The 27744-nt window shown below is 47.4% G+C and overlaps 1 protein-coding gene across 2 annotated transcripts; it reads left to right on the top strand.

Moving 5' to 3' along the window:
• Positions 1-27003, top strand: PUSL1 (pseudouridine synthase like 1). 2 transcript variants are annotated; one of them, XM_063417055.1, is made up of 8 exons: positions 1-177; positions 2197-2254; positions 9952-10139; positions 15120-15209; positions 16287-16460; positions 21623-21677; positions 24779-24941; positions 26250-27003. In XM_063417055.1, the coding sequence occupies exons 1-8, from the start codon at positions 119-121 to the stop codon at positions 26291-26293; spliced, it is 831 nt and encodes a 276-aa protein (XP_063273125.1). In that variant the 5' UTR covers positions 1-118; the 3' UTR covers positions 26294-27003. The 2 variants fall into 2 exon arrangements, with proteins under 2 accessions (XP_063273125.1, XP_063273124.1); XM_063417054.1 differs by having other exon boundaries at positions 15060-15209.
• The last annotated feature ends 741 nt before the right edge of the window (positions 27004-27744 follow it).

Genomic DNA, 27744 nt, shown 5'->3' with positions numbered 1-27744 from the left:
CGGGGGAAGGGGCGGCGCTGCCCGGCCGCTGCTGCCGGCCCCGCTCCCAGCCGGGCTCTGTCCCGGGCCTGTCCCGCCTCTGTCCCGGGCCTGTCCCGGGCCCCGCCCGGCCCCGGCCATGCTGTGTGCCCCTGCCCGGTACCTGGTGTTCTTTCAGTACTTTGGCACCAGGTACAGGTACGTGCCCGCCGCCCCCGAGCCACGGCGGGAGCGGAGCGGCCCCGAGAGCTGGGCAGGGACGGGAGAGGGCTCGGGAGAGCGGGATGGGGATGGAGCCAGGGGAAGAGTTTGGGGATGGAGCCAGGGATAGAGTTTGGGGATAGAGCCGGGGATAGAGCCGTGGGTAGAGTTTGGGGATAGAGCCGGGAATAGAGCCTAGGGTATAGCTTAGAGAGGGCTGAGTTTGGAATGGCAGAATTGGGACAGAACAGGGCTCGGGAGAGAGGGATGGGGATGGAGCCAGGGGAAGAGTTTGGGGATAGAGCCTGGGGATAGAGTTTGGGGATAGAGTTTGGGGATAGAGCCTGGGATAGAGCCGGGGGACAGAGCCGGGGATAGAGCCTGGGATAGAGCCTGGGATAGAGCCGGGGATAGAGCCTGGGATAGAGCCTGGGATAGAGCCTGGGATAGAGCCTGGGATAGAGCCTGGGATAGAGCCGGGGATAGAGCCTGGGACAGAGCCGGGGATAGAGCCGGGGATAGAGCCGGGGATGGAGCCGGGGACAGAGCCGGGGATAGAGCCTGGGACAGAGCCGGGGACAGAGCCTGGGATAGAGCCTGGGATAGAGCCTGGGATAGAGCCTGGGATAGAGCCGGGGATAGAGCCTGGGATAGAGCCGGGGATAGAGCCGGGGATAGAGCCTGGGATAGAGCCGGGGATAGAGCCGGGGATAGAGCCGGGGATAGAGCCTGGGATAGAGCCGGGGATAGAGCCGGGGATAGAGCCTGGGATAGAGCCGGGGATAGAGCCTGGGATAGAGCCGGGGATAGAGCCTGGGATAGAGCCTGGGATAGAGCCGGGGATAGAGCCTGGGATAGAGCCGGGGATAGAGCCTGGGATAGAGCCTGGGATAGAGCCGGGGGGTAAAATTTGGGTATAGATCTTGGTTATGGAGCTTAGAGAGGGCTGAGTTTGGAATGGCAGAATTGGGACAGAACAGGGCTCGGGAGAGAGGGATGGGGATAGAGCCGGGGGGAAGAGTTTGGGAATAGAGCCGGGGGGAAGAGTTTGGGAATAGAGCCGGGGGGTAAAATTTGGGTATAGATCTTGGTTATGGAGCTTAGAGAGGGCTGAGTGTGGAATGGCAGAATTGGGACAGAACAGGGCTCGGGAGAGCGGGGATGGGGATAGAGCCGGGGGATGGAGTTTGGAGGTAGAGCCTGGGAGTACAGCCTAGGGCTAAGTTTGGAATGGCAGAATTTGGAGAGAGCAGGATTGGGGGACAGAGTCTGGGGACAGAGCTTGGAGAAGGCTGAGTTTGGAATGGCAGAATTGGGACAGAACAGGGCTCGGGAGGGCAGAGTTTGGGAGGAATGAATGAGAACAGTGCTTGGGGAGAGCAGAATTTAGGGAGAGCAGAGTTTGGGATGGCAGAGTTTAGGTTGGGGAGGAAGGAATGAGAGCAGACTTTGAGATGGCAGAATTTAGAGAGCAGAGTTTGGGATAGCAGAATTTAGAGAGCAGAGTTTGGGATGGCAGAATTTAGGGAGAGCAGAGTTTGGGATAGCAGAATTTAGAGAGCAGAGTTTGGATTTAGCCCCAGGATGTTCCTCAGCCCTTCAGCAGCTCGTGTGGATGGCAGTGAAGTTCATCACCCACTGTCTTTGTGGCCTTTTAGTCAATTTGTGACATTCAAAAGTCCTGCCCTGCAACTGGCAACCAACTCCTGGCCCTAAAATAGTTTTCCATCAAACTAATTTAATTTTTCTGCCTTATTCTCCTGTCTCAAGGCCCAGTCCAAAGAGGAGCAGTTGAGGGATTGTTTTATTTCCAACATCCCTTCTTGAAAATAACCACTTTAATAATTTTAAATTTAAGTCTAGTAACCACTAAGGCACTTTTCCTTCCCATTCCTGAGTGTTTGGTCCCTGCAAGTTCTGTGGGAAGATCCAAGAAGTTCTGGATTTGTTGGTGGGCTCTGTCAAGTCCCTGAATGTTGACACACGTCAATAAATCGTGTTTATTTTGCTCTGCAGTGGGGTTATGGAGACCAAGAGCGATCAGGCCCTGGTTGGAGTCCAGAATTATTTGGAGGTAGGTCCTTGCTAATCTTTTTGCCATGAAAATGAAGCTTTTAGGGTCACGTTGTTGAGCTCCAGAAATTACCAGGGGTAAATGTTATTTTCAGGTGGACGTTCAATAAAACCAGCAGAGTGCTGAGCACTGTAAAGTTCAAACCAAAACACTCAAAGTGATGTCATTGCACAGATTCTGACCTTAAAAAGAAGTGAACCCTTCAGTGAGAATCAGCTGAGCCCAGATGTGACTCTGAGAGCCCCTGGCCCACCTCAGCTTTGTTTGGAGTTGTGGCTTTGCCTCCCCTTGTCCTTAAAACTCCCTCAATTCTGCTTCATGTCCAATTCCTGCGTGGATTTAGCAGCTGGATGCTGTCTCCTCCCAGGAGAGGCTGTCCCTGACAGAGGTTTGCAGAACAAAGCACAGCAGGATGTCCATTGTTCCCTGCTGCTTCCATTTTTCCTTTGGAGTTCTGTTATGCCAGGGGAAAAAAAGTTCCCATGCTGCTATCCCTGCACTGCTCCCAGGGATTCCCTTGGACCTGGGAGTGGTTTGAGGACCCCAGGTGCTGTTTGGGCTGGCAGTGAGTGTGAACAGGAGTGTAAAAACCCCATTTTTACACCCAGGAGTAGAAAATGGGTCACCTGAGCGTCGCAATCCAATTGTGAATTCAAATTGTAAATTAGTTCCAAGCTGCTGTTGAGCTGCTGAGTCTGACGCAGGGCAGGAATCAAAAGGAAGCTGAATTATTTCTCTTGTCTCAGAGTTCAAAATGAAGTTTTGTGCGTGCTTGGAAGATAAGGCGTTGTTGAAGAGCTGGTTTCTGCAGGTCAGACCACGCCTGGGCATTCATTTTGTCCCTCAGGTGCCATTTGTGGTCCCTCTGTCTGACCCAAATCACAAATTGCAGCATTTTGGGGCTGGCTGCAGCCCTGGCGGGGTGAAGGACAGCGCTGGCCTCGGTGTCACACCCAAGTGACACAGCCAGGACATCCCCAAGCTCCCTGAGGCTCAGAATTCCTCCTGCTCTCCCTGCAGAGGAAAGAGTGAGGAATTATGGCTGCAATCAGAGTTCTCAGGGTGAATTCATGTGGCTTCCTGCCCGAGAACGTGGCAGAGAAAGAGTCTAAATATTGTGCAGAGCCTGCAAGAAGAGCCCCAGAGGATTTTCTGTCCCTTTATCTCATCCTCTGAGCCATGCACAGCCCCAGGCTCTGCGCTTGGGGCGAGCCCAGCAGTTGTTCTGCATTATCCCGGCGGTGTCTGAGCAGGCAGATGGGAAGGGTGGGTGGTTAGAGGAGAAAAGCAGAGGAGAAAAAGGCAAACGTGTTGCCTAGAACGCAAAAATCAACGACACGGAGGCAAAGGTGTTCAGTGAAAGCTGCTCCCCACCAAAAAAAGGGGCCAGTCTGTTTATTTCTTTTCATTTTATAATTTTGTGGGTCTGGTTGTGGATTGGATTCTGGGGTTGCCACCCCTTCACCCCACTGGCCAGAGCAGCTGTCAACCAACATTATTGTCAGGCTAGAAATGTGTAAGCAAAGGACAATGAACAAAACCAAGAAAGGTTGTTTATGCTCCAAAGTGTGAGAAAGTGAAAAACTGACCCTTAATATTGCACAGAAACTGAAGAACTGACTCCATCTCATAAGCAAGTAGAAGGCTTTAAAAAATCTCAGAAAAACCAGGGCAACAAACATGAGCTTATTTGGTGTTGCCTTTTCCCAGTATCAGCACTTTGCAGCCAGCTCGGGGCTTTCATGTGGTGCTCTTGATGCTGGGCACTGCTGTGTCTATTGGAACCACATGGGAAGCCTTAAAGCAGCTTTAACACAAAACTTCTGGGGCCTGCAGGAATTTCTCTTCCTTCCTCCTTTTCTCTGCAGCCTTGAACTTCACTGCTTTCCCCCAAGCCAGGAAGGCAAGCGAAGGGCAGGGCGAAATTAAGGCTGTAATGAGATCCTTATTGTGTTCTGAGGATGTTCAGCCATTTGTTTGCAGTCCCAAAAATCCTGGGAGGTGCAGGCTTGGTGTTCCAGCAGCTGTCTGGGGGAAATTGGAGTGGGCTGCTTGGTTTTTTGTTGCTTTGTGCTGGGGGAAAATCGCTGGGCTGGGGCTGAGCAGATCTGTTTGTCACCCTGTGTCACTGCAAAGCTGCTTTTAGTCCTCAGTGCTGCTGTGGGACAGAGCTCTGGCACTGTCCAGAGGAAATGGAGCCTTGGTTTAATCCAGAGATATTTGTAGGAGCTTTTTGTGTGTCTTTGAGGGGGGTGAGCTTTGCTGGCAACATTTTATTCCTTGGAATCAAATCTTGGAGCATTGGGAAGCCCAAGCTGGGCCCAAAGCAAATCCCAAGCCCTCTTTCCCCTCATGGAGATTTATGCACTTATTCATGGAAGCTTCATGCCCTGTCTCTTGTAGGAGCTTTTCACCTCTGTTTGAGAGGGGTGAGCTTTGCTGGCAATACTTTATTCCTTGGAGACAAATCTTGGAGCATTGGGAAGGCCAAGGTGGCCCCAAAGCGAATTCCAGGCTTTTCCCCACATGGGGAGCTCGGTGATTTTGCTCTCTCCATTTATTCATGGGAGTTTTTCACATCCAGGACTTCATGCCCTGTCTCTTGTAGGAGCTTTTCACCTCTGTTTGAGAGGGCTGAGCTTTGCTGGCATCATTTTATTCCTTGGAGACAAATCTTGGAGCATTGGGAAGCCCAAGGTGGCCCCAAAGCGAATTCCAGGCCCTGCTTCCCCTCATGGAGATTTGGCTCTCTTCACTTATTCATGGAAGCTTTTCCCATCCAGGACTTCATACTCAGTCTCTTGTAGGAGCTTTTCACCTCTGTTTGAGAGGGCTGAGCTTTGCTGGCAACATTTTATTCCTTGGAGACAAATCTTGGAGCACTGGGAAGCCCAAGCTGGCCCCAAAGCGAATTCCAGGCTTTTCCCCACATGGGGAGCTCGGTGATTTTGCTCTCTCCATTTATTCATGGGAGTTTTTCCCATCCAGGACTTCATGCTCAGTCTCTTGTAGGAGCTTTTCACCTCTGTTTGAGAGGGGTGAGCTTTGCTGGCAACATTTTATTCCTTGGAGACAAATCTTGGAGCATTGGGAAGCCCAAGGTGGCCCCAAAGCGAATTCCAGGCCCTGCTTCCCCTCATGGAGATTTATGCACTTATTCATGGAAGCTTTTCCCATCCAGAACTTCATGCCCTGTCTCTTGTAGGAGCTTTTCATCTTTCTTTGAGAGGGTTGAGCTTTGCTGGCAACATTTTATTCCTTGGAGACAAATCTTGGAGCATTGGGAAGCCCAAGCTGGGCCCAAAGCGAATTCCAGGCTTTTCCCCACATGGGGAGGTTGGAGCTCGGTGATTTTGCTCTCTCCATTTATTCATGGGAGTTTTTCACATCCAGGACTTCATGTCCTGTCTCTTGTAGGAGCTTTTCATCTCTCTTTGAGAGGGCTGAGCTTTGCTGGCATCATTTTATTCCTTCGAGACAAGTCTTGGAGCACTGGGAAGCCCAAGGTGGCCCCGAAGCGAATTCCAGGCTTTTCCCCACATGGGGAGCTCGGTGATTTTGCTCTCTCCATTTATTCATGGGAGTTTTTCACATCCAGGACTTCATGCTCAGTCTCTTATAGGAGCTTTTCATCTCTCTTTGAGAGGGCTGAGCTTTGCTGGCAGCATTTTATTCCTTGGAGACAAATCTTGGAGCACTGGGAAGCCCAGGGTGGCCCCAAAGCGAATTCCAGGCCCTGCTTCCCCTCATGGAGATTTATGCACTTATTCATGGAAGCTTTTCCCATCCAGGACTTCATGTCCTGTCTCTTGTAGGAGCTTTTCACCTCTGTTTGAGAGGGTTGAGCTTTTCTGGCAATACTTTATTCCTTGGAGACAAATCTTGGAGCACTGGGAAGCCCAAGGTGGCCCCAAAGCGAATTCCAGGCTTTTCCCCACATGGGGAGGTTGGAGCTCGGTGATTTTGCTCTCTCCATTTATTCATGGGATTTTTCACATCCAGGACTTCATGCCCTGTCTCTTGTAGGAGCTTTTCACCTCTGTTTGAGAGGGCTGAGCTTTGCTGGCAACATTTTATTCCTTGGAGACAAATCTTGGAGCACTGGGAAGCCCAAGCTGGGCCCAAAGCAAATCCCAGACCTTGCTTCCCCTCATGGAGATTTATGCACTTATTCATGGAAGCTTTTCCCATCCAGGACTGCTCAGTCTCTTGTAGGAGCTTTTCACCTCTGTTTGAGAGGGGTGAGCTTTGCTGGCAACATTTTATTCCTTCGAGACAAATCTTGGAGCATTGGGAAGGCCAAGGTGGCCCCAAAGCGAATTCCAGGCTTTTCCCCATGTGGGGAGCTCGGTGATTTTGCTCTCTCCACTTATTCATGGGAGTTTTTCACATCCAGGACTTCAGGCTCTGTCTCAATTCTCAGCAACGTCTCAGAAAAGGAAGATCTCACCTTTTGCTGTTGCTTGTGGTAAAATAAAAATAAAAATAAAATAAAAGAATCTGTTTGGGATCTGCAGAGCTCCCTTCCCTCTCAGGCCTGCCTGGAACCATCTCCCATTTCCCATTTTGCTGGGAAATGCTGCCCAAGCTCATCCCCCCCTCCCAAAACTCTCTTTTGTCCAGCAGCCTTGAGCTAAGGGCAGAGATTGTTCCTCGTGAAAGCAAAAGGGAGCAGGAGAGGAGAGAAAGGAGAAACAGCAGCTCCTTACTATGCACGGCAGCTCTGGTACAACCTCCTTCCCTACAGCCTTTAAAAAAAAGAGCAAGAAATTCAAACAGACAAAGAGAATTACCATCCTCAGCCTCTGTTTGGATAATAATTCCAGTGACGTGGGAGATTGCTTTGGAAACCTTCTCTTTTAACAAAATCCACATTCTCAGCGTATCCTTCCTGGCAGTCGCTTCCATTTCATTCAGCCAACTGCAAATGAGCTGGATTTTTAATTAGTTTCAGCTAATGAGTCAGGGAGGCTGGCATGACTTGCAACCAGAAGTGTGCATGTTATTAATTATTAGAACATTGTAATTAATAAATTGGGCAGCACTGCAGCCCCTGTGTCATTCCAGGGGATGAAACCATGACCGAGGCAGCTGCTGGGGAAGAGAAATTTATTTTTCCAAAGCATTCCCAAAGTCGATGGAAAATCTGGAGGAGGTTTTTTTTTATTTTTATTCAGACTTCAGGAAGAGAAATTTGAACTTTTGCTCCCCTGCCATGGGTGAGGGCCTGTTCTTCCTCCTGCCCCTCCAGCACAAGAGGGAAAAATGAGCTGGGAGCAATAAAAGCAATGTGGAATGTGGATCCATATCATCCTGGCAGGCAGCAGTGGAAATTCCAGCGTAATTCAGCGCTCAGTGACCGAAGCCTGTTAGCAGGACAGAGCAGCTAAATGCAATTAATTCTCCCCTGCATCCCTGGCGTGGCTGAGGGATAAAATTGCACCCTGGCTGCTCCAGCAATGTGGCTGTGTGGAAAAATCCAGGATAAATCAGATGGGTGAGATGTGAGAGGCCTCCAGCAGGTGCCAAAGCCAAGATTTCATCATTTTACAGCACCTGCTAAAGAAAAAAATATTGATGTTTCCTGTGGTTTAAAGGAGGGAGGAGAGAGCTGTGAACTCTGAGCACACACAGGACAACCCAGCTCCTTTATTCCTTTATCCATTTCTTTTTAGCTGGGTTTTTTTGAGATTTGGGAAATTTTTTGAGAAATTTTTGGGGAAATTTTTGAGATTTTTTTTTTGAGATTTGAGAAATTCAGAAAAACAAAACAAATGCTTAACTCCTGCTTCACTTCCCCCCCTGGGAACCCAGAGATGATCCCAAACAGGATGGGGATCTGGATTAACAGCACTGAAACCTTTGGAGTTGCTCAGATGAAAGCCTGGCCTGTTTTAGGGGTTTGTTTTTACTTCAAGGGCAGGAAAAACTGGTCCCTATCCAAGCAATTCCTGCATGTAAATAATGCACCTTTTTTGAAATTCAGGGTGGGGGATATTAAGAGATTAAAGTGCACAGGAACGAGAGGAGGAAACCTTCAGAGCTCAAAGGACTTTGGATATTCTTTCCTTGGATATTCAGATAGGAGAGATCTGCAAAGGTGAAGGGGTCATTTCTGAGCTGCCTGAAAAGAGAAATTCAGCAGTTCAGAAATTCTCTCATTCAGGAGATTACATCCCACCCAAAAGAAATGAAATATTAAAATTGAAGCTGGAGGCAGCAGTTGGTAGAATATTGTCAGGGTGGTTTTGGGTGCTTGTTGTGCTGGAGGAAAAAAAATCCACCAAGCTTCCCAAAGTGGGATTTATTTGGTGATTTTGGTGGTGTTGGTGGTCACATTTCTCCTTTGGATGCTCAGAAAAGTGGGAAAAATCTGCTGGAGAAGGGCAGCAGTGAAAATCCCCTTTGTGGAAGGAAAATCCCCAGTCCTGCACCTTTGTGGATTTGCTGGCTGGGCTGAGCAGGGGCAATAATCAGATTTATTCGAGTTTCTGCTCCTCCTTTCCTCTCCAGTCTGGTTTGCAGTGCAGAAATGCGGTGTTGTGAGGATCCAGCTCGGTTCCTGATTATCCAGACAGAGCTGGGATGCACTGAGGGATCCAGAACTGCTGCACCCGAGCCTGGAGCCAAAAAAAAGAGGATGTTTTCCATGTTCTCTGCTCTTGTCCCTCTCAACTCTCCTTTCCACTGGCTGGTTTTTGTCTGCTGAGGAAGGAGGGGGAGAAAAGGGTGGAGAGAGCGAGGGAGGAGCCAGCAAAACCCAAACATCTCTGGAGAGACTTTGCTGTTCAAAATCAGCTCCTGCTCTCAGACAAATTGCTGAGGCACAAGCCAAGGTCTGCTGCAGGAAACGATTTCATTTCTGTCTGCTCCTCTCTGCTTGGGGGTGATAAATAAAGCTTTTTTTTTTTTCGCTGTTAATTGTAACCACATGTGAACTCCAAATGGAAGGATTAGAAAGGGAAAAATCAGTTTGGTTCTGTTTCCCAGGCCTCCCCCTGCAGCTTGGTTACATTTTTCTCTGCCTCCCTGTGCATTTTCGTGGAACATTTCTGAGAGCTCAGAACCCTGACTGCTCCAACAGGAGTCTGGAAGGTATTTGTGAGTCAGCAATTCAGACTTTATTCACTCTTGTACCAAATTAAAACTCAATAAAAACCGCTGGGTTCAGTGCTCGGGAGCGGGGATGGGAAGGAGGAGGAAATTTTGAGTCATTCCTTTGGTTTTTCTGCCTTCTTCTGTGGTTTTTTCACTCTTTTCAGATGTTTCACTTATTCCCTGTAGTAATTTCACTGCATTTTCTGTCTGGGGGCCTGGGGTTTGGGTTGGAATGGGCTGAAATGAGCGATCCTGTCTTTTTTCCCCCCTTACCCAACAGCACAAAGCAGAGGGTAAAAAGATAAATATTTTTCACTTTGTTTTGTGCTCTTAGGGAAGCTCACACGCCACAAAGCAGAGGCTGGAGAGATGAATATTTAGTTTTGACTCTATTTTATGCACCTGAGGAAGCTCTCATGGCATTTTTGGTTGTTTTATGTGAGGTGATTTCAGGGCAGGAGCTGAGAAACCCCACACAGCCTCCCCTCCATCCCTTCTTTTCAACCCACAGCAACTCCAATCTCCTCTGGGAGCTCCCTTAGCCAGGAGGAGGAGGTTTTTGGGGAATAATTACTGAATTTTCCCTTCTGTTGGTTCAGGAGGCAGCCCAGAAGCTGAAGCCCAGTGCTCCCATCAAGTTCCACATCTCCAGCCGGACGGACACCGGGGTGCACGCTCTGGCCAACGCCGCCCACCTGGACATCCAGAGGGCTCCAGGAAAGGCTCCTTTCACTGCCCACCAGCTCGTCCACAGCCTCAACCACCACCTCAAGCCTGAGCCCATCCGGTGAGTCCGTGGAGGGGCAAAAATCCTTTATTTTGCATTTTTTTGGGGTTTTTTTTGGGTCAGAAATGATCTCTTCATGCACAAGATGTATTTTCTCCTGTTTTCTGTTGGCAAATCACTCCCTTGACCTTACACGTTTCTGCTGCTGGCCTGTCACTTTAAAATCAGCTTTTGTTGCCTTGGGATTTTGTGCTGGCAGCTCTAAAAAAGAGGAGTTGTGGCAGTTTGGTGTCACCACGCAAGGGCTGCATCCCCTGGGCTGCTACGAGTGTGTCAGCTCTCAGTTATTGCTCCTCGGGGAATTTATTCTGCATCAAACTCAGGAAATTATCATGAAATCAGCAGTTCCTGCCGTGGTTACAGAAATAATCACCACGCCTTGTGAGGGTTTCAAAAGATGGGTGGAATTTCACGTTCTCTGCTTTCCTTCCCGAGGTCTCTGTCAGCTGTCACTTTGTGTGTCCTTCCCCACAGGTGCATTTTTGTGCTTCAAGTGTAGATTGAGGGAAAAAAATCAAGATTTTTGGGCTGAAAGCCAAATCTGGGCTGTTCAGCTGGGAAGTGCACTCCCTGCTTTATTTCCTAATTTCTCCTTTGTGAAACAAGGCCTGGCCCAAACACTGACTGGGATTCTGAGCCTGACGTTGGCCTCGCATCTCTGCCAGTGAGAATTTAATTTCTCCAGAGCCTGGAGAACCTCAAATCCACCTCTGGACGTGCAGGGGCTCCAGCAGTTCGGGCTGGGAGGGAGGGAGGGGTGGATGGAGGTGTTGCTGTGTCCCAGGAATGAGGAATTCCTGCCTGCAGGTGATTTTCCCTGCCCAGCTCCCTCCAGACCTCACAGGAATCAGGGATCAACTGCTGGGCCGTCCCTGGGTGATGCAGGCAGCAGGATCAGTGCAGGGACACTGCTGTGACACATCCAGAGGGCACAAGTGGCTTCAGGGGACAAATTTCTGGTGTTGAGGCAGTGCTGGCCTGGAATTTGCTGCTGAGGGAGGGATTTTGTGACCAGGATCCCGCTCAGGTCTCTGCCAAGGAATTGTTGGTGTCTCTCATCTCCCCTTGGCTTTGCCAGTGAAAATTCCATTTCTCCAAAGCCTGGAGAACCTCAAATCCACCTCTGAACGTGCAGGGGCTCCAGCAGTTCGGGCTGTGAGGGAGGGAGGGGTGGATGGAGGTGTTGCTGTGTCCCAGGAATGAGGAATTCCCTGCCCAGACCTTCTCCCGACCCCGCAGGAATCAGGGATCAGCTGCTGGGCCATCCCTGGGGGAGGCAGGATCAGTGCAGGGACACTGCTGTGACACATCCAGAGGGCACAAGGGGCTGCAGGGGACAAATTCTTGGTGTTGAGGCAGTGCTGGCCTGGAATTTGCTGCTGAGGGAGGGATTTTGTGACCAGGATCCCGCTCAGGTCTCTGCCAGGGACCTCTGAGGGGGTGATAATTGTGATAATCTGATAAATCTGATTAAGAGCTGCAGTCTGAGCCTGGGTCTGTCAGCTTTTCCTTCTCCCCAAGGCTGAACCTTCCCAAAATCTGCTTCCCATTGAGCAGAGGGTGACAGGCCTGAGCCTGCACGGCCTCATCCCTCTTCCCTCATCCCTCCCTCTGGAAAAATCCCAGTGCCAGGAGCTGGAATTCTCTGCTCATGCTGAAAACTTTGATGTGGCTGCAGCAGGGGCTGAAGGAGAGAGGGATTTTTGTGAGAACACATTGTTGTGGATGGAGCTTGGAAGGGAAACAGAATTCCAGGCTGGCTGAGTAAAAACCCTCGCTGTGGCCTGATGGCCACTGCTGTGTCTCTTGAACTTAAGAACACATTTAAAGAACCCCATCCTCCCCAAAAATCAGGGAATATTTCAGAGTTGGAGTCGTTTTAGGAGGACTCTGCTGTCCTGGCAGTGTAGGAGTCTCACACCTCCTGTCCCTGCTTTTGTAACCACGCAGTAAAATCTGTCTGAGTGACAAGGCAGAGCTGGGATTCCTCCCACCTCCTGCAAATTGGCTTTTAGGTGCTGTTGTCAGGATTTTTTGTCTCATACATTGCCATTTCTAGTTAAATGTCTCTGGGCTTTTTTTTCCCCCGTTGATCTCAAAATTCAGGCTCTGTTGGAAAGGTAAAAAAATGCCAAAATTCTTTATCAATCACCCATTTTTACAAGTGGGATCTCAGCAAAGCCTGAAGTGCAGCTGCTGGAGAAAGTTCTGGAAGAACATTCCTGGCTAAAAGGAACAATTACAACAGGAAAAGCTGCCTGCGCTGAGCAGAAATAACCTCCTCTGAAAGAACCTTTCTGAAAGGATGGTTATTTAATAAAAACCACCCAAGTGTTAACAGAAGAAGCTCCAGACACCCTGTGTGCTTGTGGAGGCATGCAGACAGAGGGAAAGAAATGTCATAATTTTATTTTTGTGTTTAGAGGAGGCTGGAGGTCCTGGCTTCAAACCCCACTGCAGGCCTGGAGGATGGAGTTTGCATTTCTCCTGATGGTTTACAGCAGTGGAGCAATCCCTGGGCTTGTTTTTGCAAATCTTTGTGGCTCAGCTTTCATTTCTCCCTCTGTGGTCGGAGCCAGGGCAGGGCTGGGAGCCAGGGGCACTTGAGCAGGCAAAAATCCCCAGAGCACCAACCTTCCTTAAAGTAAATAAAGACATTTGTGGTCTCAAATCTGTCCTGGGTTTTTTTGGCTGCCCTGGCTCCTTTCTCCTCACTAAATTCCAAAGGCAGGAAGGCAAAACAGCAGGAGAAAAACTCCCTTTTAAGGAGAGGCCTCCTGTAAAGCAGCACCTGCAGGGGCTGTGGCTCTGTGCAGGGGCTGTGGCTCTGTGCAGGGATTCCCTGCTGGGTTTTTCCTGCAGGATGGAGAGCACCAGAACTTTGAGATGAGGGAGAGTCACATCCAGTACTGAGAGCACTTTGGGAGAGGTGCAGGAGCTCAGGGGAAGCTCCATTTCCTCCTTTGACAGGGAGAATTGAGTCTGTGCCCTTTTTTCTGGCTCCCAGGCTGTGCAGGGTGGTGATTTTTGGATGGCAGAATTTCGTCTGGCAGCCTCTGTGCCCTCTTTTCTGGCTCCCAGGCTGTGCAGGGTGGTGATTTTTGGATGGGAGAATTTCATCTGGCAGCCTCTGTGCCCTCTTTTCTGGCTCCCAGGCTGTGCAGGGTAGTGATTTTTGGATGGGAGAATTTCATCTGGCAGCCTCTGTGCCCTCTTTTCTGGCTCCAGGCTGTGCATGGTGGTGATTTTTGGATGGGAGAATTTCGTCTGGCAGCCTCTGTGCCCTCTTTTCTGGCTCCAGGCTGTGCAGGGTGGTGATTTTTGGATGGGAGAAACAGGGAGAAGTTTCCCTGCTGCTGTAGAAGGAAACAGGGAAGCTCATCTGCATGGAGAGCTCCTTCTTGGGTCTCTTGGGGTGGCTGGGAGATGAGTGGACACGTGCAGGGAGTGGTTTTTGGGTGTGAAATTTGTCCTTGGTGCGCAGCAGGAACAGGATTTGTTTTGTGTCCCTGCTGTGTGCAGGAAGAAAATTCCTGAGTGTGAGCTCAGAGCTGCACCCAGGGCATCACAGAGCCTGAAATACATCAAAGATAAAACTCCAGGACAAAGGGAATGGGCTCCAAGTGGCAGAGGGTGGCTTTGGATGGGATCTTGGGAAGGAATTCCCAGCAGTGAGGGTGCATTTCCAGGGAAGCTGTGGCTGTGCCATTCCTGGGAGCATCCAGGGCCGGGCTGGAGCAGCCTGGGCTGGTGGAAGGTGTCCCTGCCATGGCAGGAGGGGGGTGACAATCCCTGATGTCCCTTTAGTGCCCCTTCACCCAAACATTCCCCAGCTCTGTGCCACCCCACCAACCCCACACGTGCTTCCTCCGAGGACCCACTGCACCTTCCTGCTTGGTGAGGATGGAAAAGTCCCAGGGTTGTTGATTCCCTGAGATTCTCCTCGGGGTTGGTGTTCCCCAAGGTGCTCAGGGTTCCCCCAGGGTTGCTGTTCCCTGGGAGTTTCCCCTGGGTTGCTGTTCCCAGAGTTAATCAGGTTTTCAGGCTTCTCTTTGCCCTGGGTGTTTCACACCAGAGGTAGAGACGACAAGCTGAGTCCCCAGTGCACATTTCCAAGGTTGTTTATTCTTCATTATCTCAGTTGTGTCCCAGCTCTGCCAGGCCTCCCTGGCAGGGTCCCTGATCTCAGTTGTGTCCCAGCTCTGCAGGGCGTCCCCAGCAGAGCAGGACACGCGGGGGACTGGGCGGCTCAGAGAGCCCCACACCTTATGTACAGTACCCCTGACCCAACCACTGTCCACAATGAACTTTTTATTTACAAAATTGTACCAATGCCTACTGCCTATGCTAACATGTCAGTTCTACTCTAAACCAATCTCTAAAACCCAACTCAGCACAAGATGGGGGACGAGAGCAAGAACAAGGAGCACAGGGGCCACTCCCCAATTCCTCCATCTTGTCTCTTCAGCCCCATATACTGAGAACCCTGGATTCTACATTTACATTCTATGATAAACTAAATACTGCTTATTTTGAATTCTCTCAGCTTGTGATTCTTCACACACTGTGGGCATTCACTGCCATGGCAGGGATCAGAGGCAGTGCCCTCCTGGGCTCTGTGTGAGGCCCCATATACTGAGAATCCTGATTTCTATATTTATATTCTATAATAAACCATCCACTACTTATTTTAATTCTTAGGGTTTGTGATTCTTCCTGCATGTGAGTGTTCACTGCCATGGCAGGGATCAGAGGCAGTGCCCTCCTGGGATCTGTGTGGGTCTGACTGAGCCCCCTGGACAGACCCCAGACCCCCTGTCCGGTCTCCAAACCCTCCAGGGTGACCAGAGGAATGTTCTAGACTCCGACAGAAAAGCTTCTGGATTTGTGTCCCTGTCACCTGTCCCCTCTGTCCTGCAGCATCCTCAGTGCCCAGCGAGTTTCCAGCACCTTCCACGCCCGTTTCTGTGCCCTCTCCAGGACCTACCTGTACCGGCTGCTGCTGGGCTGTGCCCACCGGTCCCAAATCCCCGTCTTCGAGCGGGATCTGTGCTGGGCTCCTGCAGGAGGGTGAGCAAGGAAAACCTGGGAATCCGTGCTGGGAGGGAGGAAAAGGGGGAGCAGGGGGGGTTTGGGGATTTTCTGGCTCTGCACAACTCCCTGACAGGAGGGGACAGGGACAGGTTGGGATCTGGGACAGGGAGCAGGGATGGGGACGCCTTGGGAAGGCTGAGCTGGAACAGGGACTGGGCAGAGCTGGAGAATAAAGCAGAGATTTATTGAAAGGGCTTTAAGGTACACCTTGGGCAGGACAAGAGCCTGGGCAGGGCTGCACCCAAGGTGGGCACAAAATGGGCACAAAAATGGACACAAAATGGACCCAAAATGGACCCAGAATGGACCCAAAATGGGCACAAAATGGACCCAAAATGGACCCAAAATGGACCCAAAATGGGCACAAAATGGACCCAAAATGGACCCAAAATGGGCACAAAATTGTCCCAAAATGGGCACAAAATGGACACAAATCACAAAATGGCTAAGTGGTCACGAGGTCTCACACTTTGATAAGTTTTGGTCCATTTGCACATTGGGGTTTAATTGTCCAATTCCAGCTGCAGGTTTTGGGGTCCCATCCTTCTGATTTTCTCTCTTCAGCCACCGTAGTGGGCTTAATTCCTTGGGGTTTGAGCCTGGTGTAATTCCTTGGGATTTGAGCCTGGCTTAATTCCTTGGGATTTAATCCTGGTGTAATTCACTGAGGTTTGAGCCTGGCTTAATTCCTTGGTATTTGATCCTGGCATAATTCCTTTGAGATTTGATCCTGGTGTAGTTCGTTGGAGTTTGAGCCTGGTGTAATTCACTGAGGTTTGAGCCTGGCTTAATTCCTTGGGGTTTGAGCCTGGTTTAATTCACTGAGGTTTGAGTCTGGCTTAATTTCTTGGGATTTGATCCTGGTGTAATTTCTTGGTATTTGATCCTGGCTTAATTCCTTGGGATTTGAGCCTGGCTTAATTCCTTGGGATTTGAGCCTGGTGTAATTCACTGGGGTTTGATCCTGCCGTAATTCCTTTGGGATTTGATCCTGCCTTAATTCATTTTTAACCCTTCCTAACCCCCTGCTCCACCTTCCCTGTGTGATTCCAGCCCCCTGAACATCCCTGCCATGAGGGAAGCAGCGAAATTCCTGCTGGGGACTCACGACTTCAGCACCTTCCGCTCGCTCAGCCCCGAGAGCTGCTCGCAGAACCCTGTCAGGACCTTGCTGCAGGTGGAGATCCAGCCCGGCCCTGGGCTCCTGTCCCACCACTGCCAGCACAGGTCAGGCTCTCAGCTTTTCCCCAAAAAGCTGCTCCAAATCTGGTTTTTTTGGGAATTTCTTCCCTGCTTGCCCGGTCCTGTGGGTTTTGCTGAGCCACAGCTCGGTCAGGATATTTCTCTCCTTTTTTTCCTCAATTTCTCCCCTTTTTTTCCTCAATTTCCCCCTTTTTTCCCCTCAATTTCCCTCTTTTTTTTCCCTCAATTTCCCTCTTTTTTTTCCCTCAATTTCCCCCCTTTTTCCTCAATTTTCCCCTTTTTTCCCTCAATTTCCCCCTTTTTTCCCTCAATTTCCCCCTTTTTTTCCCTCAATTTCTCTCCGTTTTTTCCTCAATTCCCCCTTTTTTTCCCTCAATTTCCCCCTTTTTTTCCCTCAATTTCTCTCCGTTTTTTCCTCAATTCCCCCTTTTTTTCCTCAATTTCCCCCTTTTTTTCCCTCAATTTCTCCCTTTTTTCCTCAATTTCCCCCTTTTTTCCCTCAATTTCTCCCTTTTTTCCTCAATTTCCCCCTTTTTTCCCCTCAATTTCTCCCTTTTTCCCTCAATTTCTCCCTTTTTTCCTCAATTTCCCCTTTTTTCCCCTCAATTTCCCCCTTTTTTCCTCAATTTCTCCCTTTTCTTCCCTCAATTTCCCCCTTTTTTCCCTCAATTTCCCCCCTTTTTTTCCTCAATTTCCCCTTTTTTTCCCCCTCAATTTCCCCTTTTTTTTCCCCTCAATTTCCCCTTTTTTTTCCCCTCAATTTTCCCTTTTTTCCCTCAATTTCCCTTTTTTCCCCTCAATATTTTCTTGAGGGCAAAAAGATGAGCAGGAATGAGGGCAGGGAACTGCTCCAGCCGATGGAAAATCTGCATGGAACAAGCTGGAATGTGGAATTTTATTGGGAGCACCTCTTCTGAGCTATTTTTTTACCATTTTCACTCATTTTGGTGACTAAAAACCAAAGATTTGGGGTTGATTTTTTCCTCCTCTTTGCCTAAAATTTAGGAATAGAAGGAAAAACACCCAGCCAAGATCTCCCACCCAGTTCAAACCAGTAACTCCCTGCCTTCCCAGGGGATGCTGATGAAGGGAAATCCAATATTCCTTCATAAATAAAAAGAGAGTTGAGGATCAGGTCTTGCAAGTATTGAAATGAAGTGGCTGAATTAAGCAGAAACTGGAAGGGTTTTAATTTTTTTCCCAGAAAGATCATGGATATTTATCACCTGAACACAATATTTGTTTTCCTGCTGCCTTCTGTGTCTCAGCTTGAAAGCAAACCCGTCTCAAACTGCATTTTTCTGCTTTTTAATTGGGGAAAAACCCTTTTTTTTTGGGATAATTTTCCCAAGGATCCTCTTATTAAATTTGGATTTTTGGGAGTTGGAACAGCAAGAGCCACGTTCCAAAACCTCCAACCTCAGGAGTGGTTTGCACCTCTCCTTTTTCCTTTTTTGCCTTTTTTTGGCTCAAAATTGAAAGGGATTGGGGGAAACACAGAAATCTCTTTGCCCTGAGTTCTGCTGCTCTTCCAGCTCCTTCCCTCTGTGCCAATTCCTGCTTTTCCTGCTCATTTTGGTGCCAAAAATGGAATTTATTCGGGATATTTGAGTAATTCCAGCAGGTTTCCCTGTAAAACCCCGTTCCTGGGGGAAGGAGGATGCTCAGGGACACAGGACAGGGAATTTCTCATTCCAGGGAATTTTTTGTGTCCTTCAGGGAGTGGCAGAGCCCTGGAAATCGCCCTGTGCACCTTCAAATCCAGCCCAGATTTAAATCACATTTTAATCCCTCAATTTTAACAGAAAATAGGGAAATTGCCATTTTTTTGCAGAATTTGTAGCACAAACCCATCCCACACGGGGCCAGGAACAGCTCAGGGAGAGGAACAACCCAAAAATTAAAAAAGGGGAAAAAACCCCACCCTGCTGGGATATTTTTGGTTTTGGTGATAAATGAAGCCAAAACTGTGTTTATATTATTATATATTTTATACATTATTATTATTATTATTTTTTTTTTATTTTATTTTTATTATTTTATTAATATTATTACATGTTTTTATATTGTACATTTTTAGAATCAATAAATTTGTAATTTATGTATATAAAAATATAGATAGATATATATTAAATAGATATAATTGTGTACACAATATATATAATTGTATATTATATAATATGCAAAAATATATTTTATAACATGTATAATTATATATAATAGATATAGTATGTATATTAGATATAATACATATATTAATATATATTCTATGTATAAATTTATATATATATATTATATGATTTATTGCTATAAATTCACTTTTAAGGAGTGTTTAGGCTCTGAGGAGCATCAGAATTCTTTAGTAATAACCACAATGTGATTTAGAGGAAAAAAAATTGTGGGGCTTTTTGTCAGATTTAAATGTTGTGAGGGCTCTTTTATTCCTTTATTTTTTTTAATTAGAGTGTCCTGATTCCTTTGAACCTGTAAAAATACCCCTCAAATACTTCGATTTTTTATCACTGCAGGAGGAGAACGAACTGGAATCTGGAGAAAATAAAAGCTCATAAATAAAATTTCTAATTTTTTTTTTGCCCAGCCTCATCTGAGGAGTTCATTTGCTATCCCAGAGGGATAAATTCAATTTTTGTGCCACATAAAGCAGCTTTTCTTCCCAGTTCTTCCCTTCCTGGCTGAATTGGCCTCTTGTCTGCCCCTGCAAACCCTTCCTGCCTTCAGCCCCAGTTGCTGAGCAACGCTGGGAGGGGAGTGGAGCATCCCAAAAAAACCTTGGAATGCTCAGGATGTGCCCACTCTGTCCCCTGGCATCTTTTATTCGCTGCGAGGTGCAAAAAAACACAGCTGGATTGTTTTTATTCTGTCAGATTGACAGAAAAATCAAAGTTTCCCACTTAAAAAAAACAAAAAAAAAGTGTTTTGTTCTCTTTCAAAGCCTACAGGATTTTTTTTTCCTAAGGGTTTTGACCCTTTCTTGTGGAGCTTAATAGATTTTAATTTAGCAGGGGCTGGAAAATCTGGGATAAGGGAGGTGGATGCAGTTTGGAGAGAGAAGGGGAATTTGGGGAATTCGGCCCTTTGGGGGAAAAATGTCAATTTAGCCAAGCAGCAGATCTGAGCTGAGCCCCGGTGTGAGGGGATTTGGTGGGATGGGAGTGATGGGAACTCCTCATTCCCAATTCTCCATCTCCAATTCTCCATCCCCAAATCATTTCCAGTTCTCCATTTCCAATTCTCCATTTCCATTTCCAGTTCTCCATTTCCAATTCTCCATTTCCATTTCCAGTTCTCCATTTCCAGTTCTCCATTTCCAGTTCTCCATTTCCAGTTCTCCATTTCCAGTTCTTCATTTCCATTTCCAGTTCTCCATTTCCAGTTCTCCATTTCCAATTCTCCATTTCCAGTTCCAGTTCTCCATCCCCACTGCTCTGTCCTGAATTCTCCACCCCCAATTCCCCACTCCCAATTCTCCACCCCCAACTCTCCATTTCCAGTTCTTCATTTTTAATTCTCTGTCCCCAGTTCTTCATCCCAAATTCTCCACCCCAAGCTTTCCACTTCCACTTCCAATTCCCAGTTCCCCATTTCCAATTCCCCATTTCCAAATCTCCATCCCCAATTCATTTCCAGTTCCCATCCCCAATTTCCCATCTCCAATTCTCAATTTTCAATTCTCTATTTCCAATTCTCCATCTCCAATTCTTCACCCCTAATTCTCCACCCCAAATTCTCCACCCCCAATTCCCAATTCCCCATTTCCAAATCTCCATCCTCAGTTCCCTATTTCCAATTCTCAGTTTTCAGTTCTTCATTTCCAATTCTCCATCTCCAATTCTTCACCCTCAGTTCTCCATCCCAAATTCTCCATTTCCCATTTCCAATTCCCTATTTCCAAATCTCCATCCCCAATTCCCCATCTCCAATTCTCAATTTTCAATTCTTCATTTCCAAATCTCCATCCCTAATTCTCCACCCCCAATTCTCCATTTCCCATTTCCAAATTTCCATCTCCAATTCCCCATCCCCAATTAATTTCCAATTCCCATTCCCAATTCTCCATCTGGAATTCTCCATCCAGAATTCTCCATCCCCAATTCTCCAATTCTTCATTTCCAATTCCCCATCCCCAATTCTCCATTTTCAATTTTCCATCCCCAATTCTCCATTTTCAATTTTCCATCCCCAATTCTCCATTTTCAATTCCCCATTTCCAATTCCCCATCCCTAATTAATTTCCAATTCCCATCCCCAATTCTCCATCTGGAATTCTCCATCCCCAATTCTCCATTTTCAATTCCCCATTTCCAAATCTCCATCCCCAGTTCTCCATTCCCAATTCTCCATTTCCCATTTCCAATTCCCCATTTCCAATTCCCCATCCCCAATTAATTTCCAATTCCCATTCCCAGTTCTCAATATGGAATTTTCCATCCCCAATTCTCCATTTTCAATTTCCCATTCCCAATTCTCAATTTCCAATTTTCCATTTCCCATTCCCAATTCCCCATTTCCAAATCTCCATCCCCAATTCTCCATCCCCAGTTCCCATCCCCAATTCCCCATCTCCAATTCTCAATTTTCAATTCTTCATTTCCAATTCTCCACTCCAAATTCTCCATTTCCTGTTTCCAATTCCCCATTTCCAATTCTCCATCCCCAATTCCCCATCTCCAGTTCTCCATTTTCAATTCCCCATTTCCAATTTTTCATTTCCAATTCCCCATCTCCAGTTCTCCATTTTCAATTCCCCATTTCCAATTTTTCATTTCCAATTCCCCATCTCCAGTTCTCCATTTTCAATTCCCCATTTCCAATTCTCAATTTCCAATTTTTCATTTCCAATTCCCATCCCCAATTCCCCACCCCCAATTAATTTCCAATTCCCATCCCCAATTCCCATCCCTGATTATTTTGGGATGCAGGCACTGCTCATTCCTGTATGGACACCTCTGTTTGTGTCGGGTTTTTTTGATATTTCCTGTGAATATCAGATTTTTCTTCATTTTTACAAAGATTTGTGTCCCAGCAAAGGAGCTCTCAGGTGCCCCAGGTGCTGTTTCAGCTTAATTGGGGCACTGCAGGTTAATTACCCTCATTCAGCTGTGATTGTGTGTTAAAAAACCATTTGAAATTTGATTTAAATGCCTTTTTTTTCTTCTTTTTTTTAGAGAGCTGGAGTTCTGGGAGGTGAAGGTCAAGGGCAGAGCTTTCCTTTACAAACAGGTAAAGAAAACTGCCTGGGGCTGCTGCAAAACCCAAATTTTAGTGCTGCCACTCCAAAATTTGATTATTTTACAATATTCCAGCCTTGTGACACTCACAGGGAGCTGGAATCAGCAGGATGAGGAGCTGGGCTCTTTATTTATCCAAAATCTCCCAAATTTGTGCCTAAAACCCTCAGAAAATCAGTGTGGGAGGACGGAATAATTGTATTTTCCACAATCTCTGTCCTTGCAGTGGTCAAACTTCATTTTAATGGTTTTGCTCAGTGGGTTTGAGCCCAGGAAAAGCTGCCTGGAATTTCACTTCCTGGATTTTTTTTGGGGAAAAAAAGAAAAAAGCTATTTTTTTTTTTTTTGCTGTACAAATTGCAGGAATTCTCCCTCTGCCATGAAACTCCCCTGGATTGATTCTTTTGGAAATAATTCCAAATTATTCCCCTTTTTTGAGGTTGCTGTGCCCTCAGCTCTTCCCAAATTCCGGATTTATTCCCAGAATTCTTCCCCTGGCCCCGGAGCAGGGAATTTATTGGTTTATTTTTTTGGAGCAGAGGGGGCGTGTTGTGGGAACAGAATCTTTTTTAATTCTGTTTTGATGTTTTGACAACTCAAATTTGTGGTTTTTTTATCCAGTTCCAAGCAAAGCTCTGGCAAGGGCAACAAATTTGAGGGGATTTGGTGCCAAGGTGACAAGGAAAAATTGCTTTTAGCATTTTGAATTTTAATCATACTAATAATTCTAATATTTTAATCTTGCTTTAACCACGTAGAGCTTTAAAAAGGGGAAAAAATCAGGAGGGAAATTCAAATTATTGCCACTGCAGAGGGAGCAGAGATTCCTGTTTGAGCACCTCAACCTCAGCATCTCCTTTTTCCCTGATCTCACCTCAGCCTTGGGGGTTTTTATTGGAGAAAAAGGTGAAATCACCCAATTTAGGGTGGATATTTTTTGTTGAAATGTGGAGGCTCCAAGCCTGCAGATGTTTGGGATGAGCGCCTTTAATCTGATTTTTTCCTGGCCAATTCCCATCCAAGCTGAAGTCTTGGCATGCAATGACCTCTAGTGAGGGTGGATAAAATAACAGAGAGAATTTGAGCAGCTCGGAGGGAAGTTCTGGATCCCAGAATTTCTTTCTGGATAAAATCACCTTGGATTGTTGGAGATTTTTTAAGGGATAAACACGAGCAGGGTGCTCAGCGGGCTTTGGTTTATTCTTTATTTTAAATTAATGGGTCACAAACTCAGCCCAGGGGTTCATCCCAGCACTGCAGGGAGGGTTTGGGGAGTTTGGAAAAGTCGTGAGGGGAGGGAAAATTGGAAAAATCCAAATGAGGGAGGGACGTGGGCACCACACAGGGAGAGAGGAGGAGGAAAACGGGGGCAGAAACGGGGAGGGGGAATTGGAGGGGAAAAATTGGGGGTGGAAAATTGGAAATTAATTGGGGATGGAGAATTGAAATGGAGAATTGGGGATGGAGAATTGAAATGGAGAATTGGGGGTGGAGAATTGAAAATGGAGAATTGGGGATGGAGAATTGAAATGGAGAATTGGGGGTGGAGAATTGAAAATGGAGAATTGGGGATGGAGAATTGAAATGGAGAATTGGGGATGGAAAATTGGAAATTAATTGGGGATGGAGAATTGAAAATAGAGAATTGGGGATGGAGAATTGGAGGGGGAGAATTGGGGGTGGAATGTTGGAAATTAATTGGGGATGGAGAATTGAAAATGGAGAATTGGGGATGGAGAATTGAAAATAGAGAATTGGGGATGGAGAATTGAAAATGGAGAATTGGGGGTGCAGAATTGAAATGGAGAATTGGGGATGGAGAATTGAAAATGGAGAATTGGGGATGGAGAATTGAAAATGGAGAATTGGGGGTGCAGAAATGGGGAGAGGGAATTGGAGGGGGAGAATTGAAATGGAGAATTGGGGATGGAGAATTGAAAGGGAGAATTGGGGGTGGAAAATTAGAAATTAATTGGGGATGGAGAATTGAAAATAGAGAATTGGGGATGGAGAATTGGAGGGGGAGAATTGGGGGTGGAATGTTGGAAATTAATTGGGGATGGAGAATTGAAAATGGAGAATTGGGGATGGAGAATTGAAAATGGAGAATTGGGGGTGCAGAATTGGGGATGGGGGATTGGAGGGGGAAAATTGGTGATGGAAAATATGGGATGGAAAATTGGGGATTAATTGCGGATGGAGAATTGAAAATAGAGAATTGGGGATGGAGAATTGGGGATGGAGAATTGGGGATGGAGAATTGGAGGGGGAGAATTGGGGGTGGAGAATTGGAAATTAATTGGGGATGGAGAATTGAAAATAGAAAATTGGGGATGGGGGATTGGAGGGGGAGAATTGGGGATGGAAAATTGGGGATTAATTTGGGATGGCGAATTGAAATGGAGAATTGGGGGGGTAGAATTTGGAATAGAAAATAGGGGATGGAAAATTGGAAATGAATTGGGGATGGATATTTGAAGGTGGGGAATTGAAAATGGAGAAATGGGGATGGAGAATTGGAGGCAGAGAATTTGGGATGAGAATTGGGGATGGAGAATTGGAGGTAGAGAATTGGGGATGGAAAATTGGAAATTAATTTGGGATGGAGAGTTGGAGGTGACTTGAAAATGGAGCACTGGGGAATGCAGAATTGGGGGTAGAGAACTGGAAAACTGGAAATGAATTTGGGATGGGGAATGAGAAATGGAGAATCAGATACCAAGAACCACATTTGGGGCACAGGTGGCTCTGGCAGCCCCAAGCCTTGGCCCTCGGGGAGCAACTCCTGAGGATCCACCAGGGATTTTTTTTTTTGAGCCAGGAGGAATTTCTTTGAGCCAGGAGGGATTTCTTTGAGCCAGGAGGGATTTCTTTGAGCCAGGAGGAATTTCTTGGAGCCAGGAGGATGCTGAGGAGTGCGAGGTGTCTGTGCAGGAGCTCAGAGTTGCACCCCAGGGCAGCACAGAGCCTGAACCACAGGGAAGATAAAACTTCAGGCATTAAATCCAGGCTGTGACTGGGGCATTCAGGACACTCCTGGCTGCTCTAAATCAGGATTTTCTCTCTACCCAAACCTCTCCTGTGCCTCCCCAGGTGCGCAGGATGGTCGGGGCGCTGGTGGCCGTGGGCCAGGGGAAGTTTTCCCCCCAGCACATCCAGGAGCTGCTGGAGCTGAAGGATTCCCGAGCGTTCCCCGCTCACGCCATGGCCCCACCCTCGGGGCTCTTCCTGAAATCCGTGGAGTACAGCCAGGCAGGTGGGTGAAAACAAAACTTTTTTGGGGAAAAAACCAAAAACTATTTGAGTGTTTTATGCTTTGAGTGATTATCGACAATTGAGAGACATCTCCAATCCTCCATCCCAAATTCTGTCCCCACAGCTCTCCATTCCCAGTTCCAGCTCCCCATTTCCCAGTTCCAATTTCCAGTTCCATTTGGGTGATCAGAGTCTGGTTTTACTCTGATTTTCTGTCCCATTCTAGGAGGGCTGTAGTCATTTTTTATTACAATGATTCATTTAAACATCACACAAACAAACTTGTGCATTCTCCAACATCTCCTGCTTGCAGAAGTTTAATTCAATCTCCTTTTCCTGTTGCCAATCTTGATCCAATCTCGATTGCATCTTTGATATCAAACTGATTATTTTACGATGTTCCAGCCATGTGACACTCACAGGGAGCTGGAATCAGCAGGATGAGGAGCTGGGCTCTTTTTTTGCTCCAAAATCTCCCAAATTTGTGCCTAAAACCTCAGAAAATCAGTGTGGGAGGACGGAATAATTGTGTTTTCCGCAATCTCTGCCCTTGCAGTGGTCAAACTTCATTTTAATGGTTTTGCTCAGTGGGTTTGAGCCCAGGAAAAGCTGCCTGGAATTTCACTTCGTGGTGGGGCAGATTTGCAGGAACAGCAAATGGAAATTGGGCACCCCTGATGGGGACAGCAGGAGCTCAAACTGCAGGGACTGAGGTTGATGCAGAGCCCAGGAAATGGGGACGGAAATGGGGACACAAATGGGGATACAAATGGGGATACAAATGGGGACACAAATGGGGACACAAATGGGGACACAAATGGGGACACAAATGGGGACACAAATGGGGATACAAATGGGGATACAAATGGGGATACAAATGGGGATACAAATGGGGATAGAAATGGCGATAGAAATGGGGATACAAAGCCCTTTTCAGCACCCTGGGAGCTTCCTCAGCTCGGCAGACGTGCAGGTGGCCTGGGAGAAGGCAGGAGGGGAAAGGAAGGAACAGAGAGGGGCTGGAATCCAGCCCTGAGCTGGTTTTGGAATAAAGAGGGGCTGGAATCCAGCCCTGAGCTGGTTTTGGAATAAAGAGGGGCTGGAATCCAGCCCTGAGCTGGTTTTGGAATAAAGAGGGGCTGGAATCCAGCCCTGAGCAGGGGCAGCTGCTGCTGTGCCCCTCTGCTCTGGTGGGAAGGGAAGCACATCTCGAGTGCTCCCAGGTGCCTCCAGAGCCGTGCCTGCCCTAAATCAATGTCCTCAATGTCCTCAATGTCCTCAATGTCCTCTTTCTGCTCTCCCCTCGCAGATCTGGCCTCGGCAGAGAAGGAGGAGCTCTGTGGGCTGAGCTGAAAAGGATCCTGTGGCCGTGGGGTGGGAATGGGGCAGGAATAAACTCAATAAACCCCATTGACAGCGGCTCAGGGGCTGCCAGGGCAGGGGGGGAACCAAACCCCTGCTGCTCCTGGGGCTGCTCTGAGCTCCTGGAGCTGCCCCTGGTGCTGCCCCTGGTGCTGCTCTGAGCTCCTGGGGCTGCTCCTGGTTCTGCCCCTGGTTCTGCCCCTGGTTCTGCTCCTGGTGCTGCTCCCGGTTCTGCTCCCGGTTCTGCTCCCGGTTCTGCCCCCGGTTCTGCCCCCGGTTCTGCCCCTGGTGCTGCCCCTGGTGCTGCTCTGAGCTCCTGGTGCTGCCCCTGGTGCTGCCCCTGGTGCTCTTTGGGCTCCTCAGGGGCAGGAAGGACTGTGGCTGCCTGTTTTTTTTCATATTTTGGGTGGTTTTTCTTCCTGTGGGTGTGTGGGAGGAAGGCAGGCTGAGAGCAGAGGAGAAAATGCAGCGTTTCCTGCCCAGCCCTCTGTGAGCTGCTGTTGTCTGATGAGGGATTTACAGAAAAAGCTTTTGGGAGGGCTCAGGTTTTTCCTCTCCACGTCTCCCAACAGCTTTGAGTTCATCCCTCAGCTCTTTGTGGTGGTGTCGCTCTCCCAGGGCATCAGCAGGGAGCAGAGAGCTCATATTTGTCTGAAAATCAAACAATTTTTAAATAAAACAATCTTATAGTTGTTATATAATACGTATATACTATATGGAATATAATGTAGACTTATAATAAATATTATAATTTTATTTTGTTATTATATAATATATAATGATAGAATGATTTAATTTATAATTTATATTATATTTATTTTGACTTTATTTTAATAGCATAATTATATATGTATATATTATGTAATATACAATAGATAATATATAATATGGATATATTATATAATACACATGTTTGTATAATAATATATCATATATATAATTTTCCCCTGCCTTTGAGGGCATTGGGAAAGCAGCTCTGGGCCCAGCTGGGAGTCAGGGATGGTTCTAGGGGGGTCTGGGCTGGGATTTTTGGTGTCTCCCTTGTCTTTATTCCCTCAGGGTTGGGATTTTTGTGCTTGCATTGTCTTTCTTCCCTCAGGGAATAATTCCCAGCCCAGTTTTGCAGGAGTTCTGCTCCCTGGTGCTCTTTGGGTCCTGTTGGTGCTCCCTGTTCCAGCCTTGCTGCATCAGCACCAGGAATTTGGGATTTTCCAGCTGTTCCAAACCCAAATTTGTGATTCCAGCCAGGAATGCTGAAAAATGAGAAATTTTCTCCCATTTTTCCCTGGCTCTCCTGGAGCCTTTGAGGGGATTGGGGATGCAGCTCCAGGCCCATCTGGGAGTCAGGGATGGCTCTAGAGGGGTCTGGGCTGGGATTTTTGTGCCTCCCTTGTCTTTATTCCCTCAGGGTTGGGATTGTTGGTGCCTCCATTGTCTTTATT

This window comes from Prinia subflava, chromosome 21 (assembly GCF_021018805.1).
Source record: "Prinia subflava isolate CZ2003 ecotype Zambia chromosome 21, Cam_Psub_1.2, whole genome shotgun sequence".
NCBI classification, from domain to species: Eukaryota; Metazoa; Chordata; class Aves; order Passeriformes; family Cisticolidae; genus Prinia; species Prinia subflava.
Note: the sequence above shows the minus strand (reverse complement) of the source record. Positions and strands in the feature narration are given on the sequence as shown.

Excerpts from the sequence above, each read along its gene's own strand:
- PUSL1 (XM_063417054.1), top strand. The coding sequence starts at position 119 with ATGCTGTGTGCCCCTGCCCGGTACCTGGTGTTCTTTCAGTACTTTGGC. Across the intron at positions 178-2,196 it reads TACTTTGGCACCAGGTACAG|TGGGGTTATGGAGACCAAGA; the intron begins GTACGTGCCCGC and ends TTTGCTCTGCAG. Across the intron at positions 10,140-15,059 it reads CTCAAGCCTGAGCCCATCCG|CATCCTCAGTGCCCAGCGAG; the intron begins GTGAGTCCGTGG and ends TCTGTCCTGCAG.